This window comes from Mirounga angustirostris, unplaced genomic scaffold (assembly GCF_029215605.1).
Source record: "Mirounga angustirostris isolate CCGP_5_RB_7025 unplaced genomic scaffold, mMirAng1.0.hap1 SCAF_3, whole genome shotgun sequence".
In the NCBI taxonomy this organism is placed as follows: Eukaryota; Metazoa; Chordata; class Mammalia; order Carnivora; family Phocidae; genus Mirounga; species Mirounga angustirostris.
Window position 1 is genome coordinate 165,335,089 of NW_026991711.1, and position 14,724 is coordinate 165,349,812.

At 40.4% G+C, this 14,724-nt stretch overlaps 1 protein-coding gene across 5 annotated transcripts in view; it reads left to right on the forward strand.

The window, feature by feature from the left end:
• Nucleotides 1-14,724, forward strand: part of PARD3B (par-3 family cell polarity regulator beta) — a 1,000,807-nt gene that overhangs the window by 706,516 nt on the left and 279,567 nt on the right. For all 5 annotated transcript variants that reach the window (XM_064586958.1, XM_064586957.1, XM_064586959.1 and 2 more), the window contains 2 exons: nucleotides 8,440-8,646; nucleotides 9,359-9,596. In XM_064586958.1, coding sequence (XP_064443028.1) covers nucleotides 8,440-8,646; nucleotides 9,359-9,596 — 445 coding nt within the window. The remainder of the gene's footprint in view (nucleotides 1-8,439; nucleotides 8,647-9,358; nucleotides 9,597-14,724) is intronic.

A 14,724-nucleotide genomic window follows, 5' to 3' on the forward strand; every position in this document is an offset into this window, starting at 1 on the left:
TAACTGAGAATTTGAAGTGTTTTCTTTCTTTTAAGTACAGTCAGCTATCAAAAGGGGAGAAAATGGTAAAGCAAAAGTGCAAAAATAATATTTGACCCTAAGAAATACAGATACTAAATTAACATAACATCATGTAAAAACATCTTTGTGTGTCTTCATCCAAGAAATCAATCGGTTTGAACTTTTAGTTATGCTAATGGTTTTAAAGAGACTTATTAGAATTCTTTCTGTTATACTTTATTTTGAGAGTACTATAGTATACAACCACATAGGGCATAAACCACTCAACAATCAAAAGCAGAAGAAAGATGTGCTGCTGAAGCAAGCCGTACAGAGTAAATGGTAAAAGGAAAGGGTGGGGTGGCGAGTAGAATCACAGAAGCACTTTGTATTCAGAGTGAAAGCCTGTTCCCAAGGTATACAAGAAGGATCTGGAAGACAAATAGAGGTGTTCTTGGCGGTGGGAAAAACAAGACTAAAGTGCACTCAAGGAGATAGAAATGGCACAAAAGGTTAATATTACAGAGAGAAAAGTTAAGCAAAGGGAATGACTAATATAAAAAGAAAGGCAAAACATAGAGAAGATGAATGAATAAGTATGGATAGGGCAGAAATTATTAAACCCTTGAAAGTGACACCAAAGAACCTAAGGGCTGTATTAACAAAGAACAAGATGCTGTGTGAGTGCTTTGAGGAAGTAACACAACTCTGAGGTGTGTTTGTCCGGATAAAATTTGGTTGCCCCTCACAGCCCTGGAGAAAAGGGGCATCCACATGCTGTATACACCCTTTACCTTCACCTTCATTTATCCCTACAACAAATATTTATGTAGTGCTTCCCTGTGCTGAGGATACCAAGTCAACAGGACTAAGAAAATGATAGGTGGCATTTATCGATCCTATTGATCCTGTTTCACAGGTGGAAAAGCTTGCTACATTAGACAGTTTATTGGACTCTCAAGCAAGTGTTTTTTCCCCCAGTTAAATAATTAAAGTTGTTTTGTTTTGTTTCCTCTAAGTAGCCATATTCCCTTTTGGAGACAAGTGCTATTTATCCAATTTTTAAATTCATTATTATCTTGAATGCCAATTGTGAGTTTTTGTTATTGTTGTTTTTAATTAGGTAAGGGTTTTCCTAATAAGCTAGTTGAGAGGGTAAGCAAAAGATCACAACAAACCGGCTTTTGGGAATGGGTTTGTCTGAGTTCTTCAGTTGCCTTAACAGAATCTGCCCAGAAATATGGTTATATACACATATTTTTAAATAATTTACCCATTACTGGCTCAGCCAGTTAAGCATCTGCCTTCAGCTCAGGTCATGATCCCAGGGTCCCAGGATCGAGTCCCACATTGGGCTCCTTGCTCAGCAGGGAGTCTGCTTCTCCCTCTGCCTGCCGCTCCCCCTGCTTGTGCTCTCTCTCTGACAAATAAATAAAATCTTTAATAAATAAGTACATAAATAAATAATTTACCCATTAAATTGAACCAGGAAATATTTCCTTACCCACAAAATAGACAATAAATGAAAACAAGTGTCACAAGAATGTTTTTGGTGCAATAAATTCACTGTTCTTTACATTTATTGCACATAATTTGAGTCCAGGAAAGGCACCAAAATCGGGCATAAGATTTCGACTTTCAGTTTATCAAAGAAGGAACTTTTAGTAACAATTAGCTTGTGTAACAACACTTGGCAGAGATTTGAAGACTTCGGGAGGGCCATGCCCACACTCATCATCAAAGCAGTGTGTTGTATTTGTTCACCTAATCTTCCCGTATTTTCTCTAGATATTTTCACTTTAAAATAGACAATGTTTGGAGACAGAGGAGGAGAGATTATGCAAATGTATGAATCTTAATGAGAAGTTCATTACTGAACATTTGACGTGAATTTCAAGAAATGATAAAAGACCCTGGGATTTACGAGACTTAAAAGAAAAATCTCTGCTCCTGGAGAACTTGGAAATTGCCAGTAAAAGAACTGAGACCCATTTGACAGCAGATAATGTATAAACCAGATTACATTATGCCCTATGGTAATGAATAGGAAACGGGGCACAGTGATAAGCTTGGAATGATGATCAATATTTGGAATACTGAGATAGGCAAGAAGGTAATTAGGCCCATTATGGACACAGCACAGATAACATAATTTAGGAAATTATACATTTGGATATTATGGAGAACTTTTTTTCTAGGCTAATGGATTTGCAATGATATCTATTAAAGCACATAAGACATTTTCCCTCTAGGGAAACTACTAAAAAAATCAAATATACAAAATTTTCAGTTAAGTGTAATCTAAAATAAAAAGACAAAGCGGGATATATTGGAGAATAAAGTGGTGTTGTGACTTCCTACTTGGAATTTATGATAGTTTTTCATTCGAAGAGTTTTAAGGCTATTAATTTCACATCACAACTCCCCATGAAGCAAGTAAAGCATTTCTATTGTATTTGCCCAAGTTCATTGCTCATAATACAGCAATGCCAAATTGATAATGAAAGCAAGCTATCTTGCCGAATTCCCGGCCTTCTTAAGTTTCATGCTGTGACCCCTGAATAGCACTGCAATCATTTTGATCCCCAGTTTACTACTGGGCACAATTCCTTTATTTTAGAGGGAGGAGCACTAACTTAATTAATTTTCACTAAGTGCCTTGGGGGCCATTGATGTTATTGAAATGTGCAAATTAATACATTATTTATTCTTAATTTATCATAAGTATTTATTAATTATAAAGCCCTAGCTGGGAGAAGAACTTGCCACATATCTGAAAGTGAATACCTTCCCCAAAATAATTCCTTATGTTCTAATAAGAATGTATTGGAAGCAATTTCATCAATAATGGAAGATCCAATTACTGTTTTTCTGGATTAAGGTATTCTTTTATTGCAAGATTTTAATGCTACAATGGGAAGTTCAAATATTGCCAATGAAATCTCAGACTAATTAAATGATTATAGCCTTAAGGAAAGGGCAACCGAGACTCCACTCTCAGTCTTCCCAGTGATAGTCTCTAGATGCAGTGAACAGATGGGTACATATACCCTATTTCAAAAGAAAAAAAAAGTAAGGAGTTGTTTTAAAAAAATCAGTTCAACTTTTGAATAAAAAAGAAATGATGCTATTTCTTTAGGAAGCCCTTTTCAGCTTTTTGCAGAAGGAATGGTTGTAGTTGAGAATGCAGTGGTGGAGGGGCACCTGAGTGGTGCGGAAGCTAAGCATCTGACTCTTGGTTTTGGCTCAGGCCTAATCTCAGAATCGTGGGATCGAGCCCCACGTGGGGCTCACACTTCGCATAGTTAGCTTGATTTCTCTCTACCTCGTCCTCTGCCCCTCTCCCTGCTCGTGAGCACGTAGGCGTGCTCCCTCTCTCAAAAAAGTAAGTATAACTTAAAAAAAAAAAAAATGCAATGGTGGACTCAACCAACTAAATTGGGCTAGGCCTTCACTTATTCAGGTGTATAGAGGTGACACAAAAGTATAGTGGCAGTAATTATCACTACTGCTTTATGAGCATAGACTATGCGGCAGATACTCTTCCATGCTGGTCCTACCATCATTTTACACATAAGGAAACTGAAGCACGGAGGGGTTAATAACTCGGGAAGTAAGTGGCAGAGTGGAGGTTGTTGGGATGTTTCACAGCTTCCCCTCTTAATCATTCACTGTTAATGATACTCTAGACTTTTATTCTCTATTATCTGAATCACCTGCCTGTAGGGAACCAACAGCAGTTTGCAGTCATGGGGCGGGAATCCAAGACTGAGTCAGGGAAGCTGAGGTCCACATCCAGACAGTCCTCCAGGAAGGACTTTCTGTTTTGTGATACATTGACATGGGACTTTCTACCTAGAAGGTGGAGGCAGTGGTTTCTCAGGGTGTGAAAGGGACTTTCTACCTATGGAGGCAGTGGTTTCTCAGGGTGTGAATGGGACTTCTTTCTACCTATGGAGGCAGTGGTTTCTCAGGGTGTGAATGGGACTTCTTTCTACCTATGGAGGCAGTGGTTTCTCAGGGTGTGAATGGGACTTCTTTCTACCTATGGAGGCAGTGGTTTCTCAGGGTGTGAATGGGACTTCTTTCTACCTATGGAGGCAGTGGCTTCTCAGGGTGTGAATGGGACTTTCTACCTATGGAGGCAGTGGTTTCTCAGGGTGTGAAGGGTCAGTTCTGTAGTGGTACCTGTTGACCTAGACAGTAGCTCTTTGTGTCATGAGACCACCTCTTTCATGCCCATTCCTCACATGGAGAAGTCTTTAGTCCTTTAAATCTTTAATCTTGTTGTGTGCATCCATTCTCTCCATAACAATGTGTTTCTCTGGATGACAGGGAGTAGTGGATATGTCTGAGGGTTGGTGGACCAAAAGACATGATCCTGAAGTTCCCCTCTACTCTTTGTGGGCAAGGCTTCTGGGACTCAGTCACGCGAGACCGTCCTTCGTCTGGGAATAGACGAATCTTTGAAAGTGCTATAGCATCTTTTAAAAAAATGTCAGTGATATCTCCTTATGAGGCTTTTATTGTAAGGAAAAATTTGGCGCTGGAACGTTAAGAATATTTTTATTATATGACATTGAGAATCATTTTTATCATGTAAGATCCCTCTTTTAGCACCCTTGATAACTGTTATATCATTTGTTTAAAGAAGTTTGTGTATGTCAGGTTAGTGTTTCTGATGGGAAGATGAGTTTATCTGGATCTTAGAGAACATGGTCACTGGATGTAGAAGTCATAAATTAAAAAAAATAAAAAAAATAAAGCTTTGCTAATAAAGTTTGAAAGAAGACTTATTTCTTGGCATAGGCAAGTAAGTGAGGTTGGCCTGGAAATCACTGAACAATCATATTAAGATTAGTTCTGTAGACGCCAAAAATGGGACAAGTAAATGCTCAAATTTGGACAGAGTCCACCCACCCTGAGACTGATAACACATGGTATTCATAGATCAATCTCTCAGACAATTGCTTAAAATCAGCCCCAGCCAATATCACATCAACTGCCGAGGAAAATGTGAGGAGTCATCATATTTTGGGATGACTTCAATGGGATAGAGTGACTGAGGTTTTGAATTTGATTAATTACTTTACATTATCCCTTCAGAGAGACCTCTGTTTTTAATGGGAGCTTAGAAAAAATATAATTTGTGTAAATGGTTAGGCTAAAAATAGACCGTGGATCTTCCCATTCTAAAAGCTACAGAATTTCCTAGGTAATGTCAACCTAAGTTTGAATTGGTGAGGGTAAGACTAAGAGAAGAGGGATTAAATGTGCCCATTTATTGTACTCTGTACAATCTTTACGTGATGGGGTACTTCATTCTAAGTGTTTTGTTGGAATTTAGTGCTGATCCCCATCAATTGATATAATAATCCCTCCCATAACCAGTAACATGGCCTTGTTCTTCTGTCGGAAGCCCTGGGACACCTACAGGAGATGTGGAACCCTGGTCAAGGCCCACATCAGAGTCTTCTTTCACCTGGAACTTCAGTTCGGTGCCCCTGTGAAACCTTGCAGAGGCTTTCCTGATTTCAGATTTTCCTCTCTCACATCAGCCTGCCACTGCTACATCCTGTTGACTCCCCAGGAATAAATATAAACATTTTTTCCAAGCCTGAAAACCCCTGAGTTCACATTCACAACCTAGGACTCAACTAGTTTTGCTTTTAATTTTACCATGTACTACATCCAAGACAGCTAGGTTGTAATTTTGGCCAGTGTCAGTCGATGCTTCTAATTTGTGGCTTCTATTTATTTTTGTAAAGTGAATTAATTGCTGGCTCTATTAATCCAGCAAATCCATGAATCCTTAATGTTCAGTTTGCTTAGAATGAGTAACACTGTATTTGTTCCTTCTCAAATACGACTTCTTGCTGAGCTTTAGATGAGCTCCTCTTAGATAGCGTGCCTTATATCTTGGATGATTTATTCACTTTCATGTTCCCTAGAATTTATTGCAAAAGGTTGACATGAATACTTACAGTTTGGGCTCTAATATAATCTCCTGAATGGCAATTAATAAATAAAAATGGTTACTATTGTTGACAGAGGAACTAAGCTTTCTGAGATAGTGTTCTTCATCTTCTTGTTTTCACCAAACTTCATGTCAGACGTCCCTAGGGGTTGATGGTGTAAAACATTTTCTGTAAACTCCAAAGCTTTTACTGTTGCTTCAATACCCCAAACCTCTATGTTGCCTTTTGTTTTCTTGTCAGAAACAGTCTTATCCAATTTGTTTCTTCAACTTACCTTCCTTCCTGAGAATATTAGAAGTATGCCTCTTTGCGGATTTAGTAGTAACATAGTCTCAGTGTTTGTGACTTGCAAGTAGCATCTGAAATTTGTACCTGAAATTTCTTGTAATTTTTTTTCGCTTAATCTCATCTCTGTTGCGTTGATCAAAGATACACTGTCACCTGCAAAATGCAGTGTTTATTGTCATCATGTATATTGTTCAAAGTGCAAAATTGCCTCCTGTAAGTTAATGATGAAACTAGAATTATAGCAACATCTGATCTTTGTAGTTTGCCTGTTTGGCCAATCTTATCAGGACTAATCTAGACTAATGCTCTTCTTCTGGAGATGAGGACACGGTGGGCCAGTTTAAGTAGCTTGACTCATTAGAGTCATCAAGTAGAGGGCAGAGGCCAAGTTTATCTTTAGGCAGTACAGAGCAGAAATGCTGGAGTGAGGCTGCCTGAGGATGTTCCCGGTTCTGAGTGTGTAATTTTATACCAGTATTTCTCTGCTGTGTGTATGAGTTCGTCATCTATAAAATGGGGTTAATAATAATAACTGTTAGGAATATAGTAAGGTAATACAGGTAAAGCGCTTAGAACAGGACGAAGCATGCCATGCAATGTTAGCTACTAGAATTATTGTCATTATTCTGACTACTTTTAACATATTTAGAACATATTGAAAAGAGGCATTGAGTAAGGTAGTTTATGCACATAACCCTTAGTATGTACTCAATCTGTAGCTATGGAAAAACTGCAAAGTAATTTATTCCCAGAAATGCAAATTTAGCCTCCAAGTGGTAATAACCTCCTTCTCAACTGGAGAGGATCATGAGATTTCGCCCTGGTAGAAAGGGGCCCTGATAGAATTCCTTCCATCTTTAAAATAATCTTCGTGCAGCTGGTATTTAGAGAGCCTAATCCTGCTATAGACAACCGGAAGCCTGGCTGTGGCTGGGAATGGCGGTCGTGGCGTGGGGGAAGGGGACAGCTACACGGCCAAACAGTGCTAGTAAAAAATATTATATATCGGAAAACAAATTACTAAAATTCACTTGTTTTTTTTTCTTTTTGGAATTATATATTACATTTAAAAATTACCCCTTTTCTAGATACCCATATAGAAATGCAATTTGGAACAATAAGCACTGACACAGAAAAGTTGTTTACTTTCTTGCTTTGCTTTATTTATTTATTGACTAAATGAATTGCATTCATGATACAGTAATAGCCACTAGAGTAAAGTGTTTAATCATAAAAATTACAATCACTTCAGTGTTGATTTCTATGCATAGTATGTTACTCAGTAATCATAAAAATAGTCATGGAAACAGTCAAAGCTACAATGTAGGAGCACCTGGGTGGCTCAGTTAGTTAAGCACCTGACTCTTGATTTCAGCTCAGGTCATGATCTCAGGGTCATGAGATCAAGCCCTACACTGGACTCCACAATCAGTGAGGAGTCTGCTTGAGATTCTCTCTCTCCATCTACCCTTCTCCCCCCAATGCTTTCCCTCTCTCTCTCTCTCTAAAAAAATAAATCTTAAAAAAAAAAAAAAAAGCTACATGGCACCTGGGTGGCTGAGTTGGTTAAGTAGCTGCCTTCAGCTCAGGTCATGATCCCAGGGTCCTGGGATAGAGTCCTGCATTAGGCTCCCTGTTCAGTGGGGAGTCTGCTTCTCCCTCTGCCCCTCCCCCATGCTCATGCTCTCTCTCATGCTCTCTCACTCTCAAATAAATAAAATCTTAAAAAAGAAATTAAATTAAATTAATTATTTTTTAAAAAGCTACAACGAAGGTAACACTTGGGATGGGCACTGTGAGAGAAGCACTCGTCATCTTCGATGCCCTGTGTGTGTGTGCGTGTACAATTTCTATAGACTGCTAGAAACTTTCAAATTCATATATATCTGTGTATGTGCACATATACACACAGGCATATTTATTTAATATATGTTATCTTTTTTAAATCCTAACCACAACTTTACAAAAAAGAAAACTAAGACTCCAAGAACTCAAACCACTTGTTCAAAGTCACAAAAAGTTGGCAAAACTGGGGTCGAACCCCAAACCCTACTCACTCAACACCCCCTTTTTTAAGATGCCCAAACAAATATTTTTGGAACAACAGACTTTTCCACTACCCCACACCGTGCCTCATTAGGGAAAGGGTGACATTTTGCCCTTTCTTTTCCAGAATCTCCAAGCAAAGATTTTGGTCCAACCCTGGGTTTGAAAAAGTCCAGTTCCTTGGAGAGCCTCCAGACTGCGGTTGCTGAGGTCAGGAAGAACGAACTTCCCTTCCACAGGCCCCGGCCGCACATGGTTCGCGGCCGAGGCTGCAACGAGAGTTTCCGGGCAGCCATTGACAAATCCTATGATGGACCTGAAGAGCTAGAAGCTGGTAGGACAAAGTGCTTCTTTACCCACGTTCTTCATCTCATTATCATCTGCGAATCATAGGCAAGGATGTGTGCTTAACGACAAAGAAAAATTATTTAAGGATCACAAATTTTTGATATTAAAAGTAATTCATTTTCCTGATATGTTTTGCCCTTTGGCTTAACGAACATGGAACTGGCTAACATGATATGAAATTTATTTGACAGTGCAAATGCTAAAGAAATGTTCTCCTTCACTTTCCTACATGGACGGGTAGGAGCACTAAGTATGCATTTCTTGACATTCTTATTTGAGTCATTAGAAGCAGCCTCAACCTGAGGACTGACTGCATTAATTGGGTAGAAGCAGTTGGGTTACATGTGTCCTCAGAAACCTCTCCTGGAAATAAACTTGCCCTGTTTGTTTGCCAGCATATGGGCTTTCGGAGCCGATCGAGGTTCCCAAGCTGGCTTTCAGAGATATTCATGTTTTGCCATGTATCAAACATTTCATACCACCGGCTGAACCACCCACTTCTCCCTCCTCCCAACAGCAAACCTTACTTGAAGTAACCAGATTTAGGCAGTTGTCTCTTCAAAGGGTACAGGTAGCCACGTGGAAGGGTAGAACTCTGGAGTGCTTTATTCATTCCTCTGTATTTTACATTTAACTTTTCTTGATCTACTAACAGTGAGTGCCCCTGACCACACGTATTGATTTTTCTCTCCATACAGACCATCTGTCTGATAAGAGCTCTCACTCTGGCCAAGGAGCTCTGAATTGTGAATCTACCCCTCAGGGCAACTTGGAGCTGGAGGACGCGGAACAGAAAGCCAGGAAAATCAAAAAACCCAAAGAGAAGGACAAGAAGAAGGACAAGGGCAAACTGAAAGTGAAGGAGAAAAAGCTGAAAGAAGAAAATGAAGACCCAGAGAGGAAAATCAAGAAGAAAGGATTCGGTGCCATGCTGAGGTATGGGTGTGCTGTGAAGGCCCAGTGGGCTTTGTCTTGCTTTTTGGTTTCTCCTGGTGAAATCACTCCTCTGTGTGTAGCCAGAAAACAATGGCAAGCTTTCCCTCCTTTTTAGCTAAATGCGTAAAAATCTCAACTGTGAAGGCGCCTGTTCCTTTCCTGCAGAAGCAGAAGGAGCCTTCCTGGGTGGCTCCCGAGGCTCTTGGTGATTCCAGGAGGCTGTGATCAATTTGCTGCAAACAGAAGGCTAACGCCAGGTAGAGGCATGGGCAGTGCTCGGCCCTTGGTACCAAAGCATTATGCGCCTGAATTAAATGCATCTTCCATCAGTGTAGGGGAAGCAAGAGGTGAGGGAGTCCCCAACCATTGCGTCTACAACACCCCCGTGTGAGTTAGAGAAGACAGAGTAGATGGACCTCACTCAGCCGCCCCGTAATTGGAGATGCATGCATGGCCAGGCCTGTGAGCACCTGCAGAAGCTGGGAGCGGTCCGTGGAGATGTCCCTGGGTCTGGAATCAGATGACCCCGTTCTCAGTCTGTGACCCTCTGCACGTGAGCTGCCAGGCTTCATGTGTTGCTTAACTTCCTGAGCCTTCCTGTCTTCACTTTCAAAATGAGGCCAGCGGACCGCTCTCCTAACTCAGTGGGGTTGTGAGACAAGATTTCAGATGCAGCCAGCCCATCCATTGGGCATATCCCCTCAGGGCACGATCAGAAACCAACTTTGTCTCTTCTCCTACAGCTAAATGTGCTTTGTTGATGCTGAAATGGTGCCCCAACCAGCTTGGCATGTTCAGATTTCTCCAGGGCAGAGTCGAGCCCTGCTCTGTGCCTCCCCAGCTCTAGAGCCACGTGCCAAACCCAAGCTTGCACGCACGGGAAAGGGAGAGGGCCAGTGAATGTCTGCAGGTTTCAAGCAAACAGGGAGGATGACTGTCTCCTTTCATACAATTGCCTTCAAATCCTCTCAGGGGTAATCTTGACGCCTCCTTGCTTATTTTGTTGGGAGCAAGAGGGGAAGCACCCCTTTCCATTACTTTCTTTACTCCTACAACTTTGCGTTACAGAAAATCACTCTCTCAGTCTCTACCCTTCTTTTTTTCCAGGGGCTGAAGGTGAGGGATGGGAGGTGATGTTGGCTACCTCTTATTCAACTCTTAGGAGATATCTCTCTTAAGAATACTGGGTGGCATTTGTCATCAGATGTCTTTAGTTTGGGATTTTCTTTTTTTTTTTTTAAGATTTTATTTACTTGTTTATTTATTTTAGAAAGAGAGAGAAAGCACATAAGTGTGAGAGGGGGAGGGAGTCTGAAGCAGACCCCTCCCTGAGCATGGAGCCCGAAGTGGGGCTCCATCTCACGATCCTGAGATCATGACCACGCCAAATCCAAGAGTTGGACGCTTAACCGACTGAGCCATCCAGGTGCCCCAAGTTTAGGATTTTCAACTGAAATTCCAGACAGAAAGTTCTATTCCATATCTGTTATTCATATATGATATATGAATATAAATATAATCTGTTATTATATATAAATATGGAAAGAGAGAGAGACCTTGAAACTGTAAAATCACATTTAGGCAACACAGATAATATTGATTCCAGTAAGACAAATCTCTCAATAGATGTTGGTTTGTTTTTAACATTTTGAATGTTAAACATGCCCTTTTTCTAGGTAATCATTACGATTGCCAGAATTTGTGGGCTGTACTTTAAGCATCCCAATAATAATGACACACACAATCCAAATATATAGATGAGAATTGCCTTTGAATTTATGGAAGTCAGAGGCTAACAGTGCAGGCTGTGCATGTGAAATGCTAAATTCAATCCCAGCTCTTCTGGTTATCTATCTAGGTAGCATTTGGCACACTATTTAATCTCTGTGCCTCAGTTTCCTCATCTGAAAAATGGGAATAATAATAGAATATACCATTATTATGAGAATTACATTTGTTTAGTTACATGTAACATGCTTATAAAACAGCGCCTGGCAAGAAATACACACTCAATAGATGTTAATTATTGTGGTAAGCAGAATAAGGGCCCCTAAAGATGTCCATATCCCAATTCCTGGTACCTGTGAATATGTCATGTTACATGAGAAAGGAGAACTATGGTGCAGATGGAATTAAGGTTGCTGATAGGCTGACCTTAAGATAAAGGAGATCATCCTGGATTTCCCCCCATGGCCCAAAGTAATTATGAGAAGTCTTAAAAGTAGAAGAAGGAGGTGTGACTGTGGAAGAAAGGTACAGAGAAATGCAATGTTGCCGGCCTTCAGATGGAGGGAGGTGGCCATGAGCCAAGGAATGAGGGCAGCCTCTAGAAGTTAGAAAGCACAGAGGAGTGGATTCTGTCTGGAGAGCCTCTAGAAGAGAACCCAGCCTGCCACATCTGTAACATCAGCCCATTTCTGTTGTTTCAGCCACTAAGTTTACAGTACTTTTTTTTTTTTTACAGCATCAGTAGAAAACTAACATAGTTGTTATAATCACTAGTACTACTTCTACAATATCATAGTAATGTATAAGGAAACAATTTCCTCTTTAAGGTGTTAAAAAAAAAAGCCACGAAGATTTAACTAGAGTCATCTATAAATATAAAAACTATTAGAGCTTCACATGTCCCATTTTCTAGAATATTACTAAAGTAAGCCTTCACTTCATAGTTTGTTTTAGATGACTTGATGTGGCAGGTCCATGCTCTGTTGCCCATAACATAGAGCAAGCTATTCCTTTTGTTGTCCAGTGTAGGCTGTATTTGCCTGTGGTGGAAAGCACAGGTTCTAGATCCTTTAGCCAACTAGCAACTCCGTTTTGTTTCCTTCTACTGTTTTAGCAAAATTAAGATCTGAAAGGTGGTGTTTGATTTTATCTCCTGTGTAAAAATAGCAACTGTTTTCCATAGCCTTTTGCATCTGAGATTGCGAGCATATTGGAGTTGCTGCATGCACATTTTCAACAACAAAGAACCCAAAAGCTGTTACCATTAGCCAACAGATTTTGCTTTAAATTCTCATGTGTTGCTCAGATGCTATTGACTTAGTTTCTTTCTTATTTAAAAAAGATTGATTGCTTTAAGGTTCTCTAGGAAGTAGATGTGTGGCTTAAATATGTATTATTTTCTTCCATTATCTGTGTTTCACAGCCACTCCCCTGTCATGGGGCTTTAATGCAGCTTGTGCCATGGACGGTGGCACCTGGCCAAGGGCAGGAGCGGGGACCAAAGTCGTCTCCCTGTCCTCACCACGCCATGCGTCGTGGAAGTGCGAATGTGGCTTTGCTCTGGCTTGTAAAAAGCTAAGTGTTGTGTGCTTTTCTGATACTAGCCAGTCCATTCATGTTAATATGTAGTCACACAGTTTAGCTCATTAGTTAATTTGACCTCCTCCTGATCCTTTTGAAAACATTATGGGGATCTCGTTAATTCGTATCTTTAAATGTGTGGTCTGGTTCCAGTGTGCTTAATGCTTTGCTGATTTCAGAATTACCTCCTCATAGATTCAACTGTGGCTCTGACACAGCCATGAATTATTATGGAAAAATATGCAAGTCAAGAACCTACCTACTTTGTTAGTTTCCCTGAATCCTCTGTTTGCCTGCCTTTGAAAGAGGACATTAGGGGATCAAGACGCTTCCATTTTTCCATCATGCGTTTGGCTTCCTGAGGGCTTGTACTCTTCATGGCACTAGTGGGTAGAAACAGTGCTTGTGGCTTCTGGCAGCTGAAGGGTGCAGCTCAGACCCCCTCAGTAGACAAGCCAGTTGCTATCAGCCCTTGGCTCTTTTCCTGGGGTCTAGCAGATCTTTTCTAAGCACTGAAGAGAATATCCTTCGGCTAACGAAATTTTGCCCTGTCTAGAGCAGAAGGCCCAGCATTAAGTCCCTGATTTCTTAATTGTTTAGTAACCATGTGGATCTCTACATTCTTTAAACTGAATTCTGTCCCAGGTCTGTGTTTAAAATCTATTCCTTTATATCATATTTGCTGTTGTTTCCTTTTGATATTATAGGCCAGTCACTTCAAAGACCTTTGAATTATCAACTTGTGCTGGACCCTGAATGGAAAACCTTGATGTTGATCAAGTACCTTTTCTATATCCTTTGTGTGCTTTGGTACCTAAAGGAATTGTGCCTAGTAAATTCCTTTTTAATGGATTAACAATAAAGTGCTACACCTGCCAAAAGAAAACTTCATCTCTGTTTTAAAAATTTGTCTGCCCATAGTCATTGTCGAATGCTTACTCTTTGCCAAGCACCCTCATAATTAGACTTCATTTATTCCACATTATTGAATGCTTGTTTTGCATCAGGCACTGTTCTAGACCCCCGGCATACAGCAATGAAGTCCTTGCTTTTATGGGTTTTTGTTTTTGGGTTTTTTGATCTTAAAAAAGGAGGAGAAACTCAAAGACTTTTGAATTTCTTTTGGTGATTTTAAAACCAAGCAAGCAAACTATCACATAAACACGTAAACTGCTTGTGGCAGTGGATTTCCCAGGGAGAGGTGGGACATTGGCCTCAGCTACCTCTGGGACAAAGCACTACCTTGTCAACTTGAGGGAATCAATAGTCAATTTATTCGGTGCTGAGCAAGACATGCAGGCGGCAGCTCTCGTGTAATTTGCGTCCCAGTGACAAGAGAGAACAAACACTAACCCAAAATGATTGAGATGATTTCGGACTCTAGTAGGTGTTATGAAGAAGGTGAAGTCAAGAAGGGATGGTGTCCTCTTCTCCACAGGGACTAACTGCCTAACAGACTGTGCCTCTGCCCAGGCTACACTTAACATCAGCAGGTTCATTATCAGAACCCAGCATGCTGTAGTATTAATGCCAAATCACTTTATGCTTTTTTTTTGCAGCACATGAATATAAGGTTATTTTTTAAACCAGCTTCCCATAAAGCTATAACAAAATGCTAACCCAAATTCTGTCCTTTTTAGTACACAAAGCCCTGTTACACCTGAGCTAAACATTCTGAAGACACAGGGGCTTTAATCTAAATGGCTCACGTGATATGCAGCCGTTTTGGGTCCACTCTGTTCCTCCTGGCCCATCGGTTGGATGTTCCTTTTTTTGTTTGTTTTAAGTAGGCTCCACACCCAATGTGGGGCTTGAACTC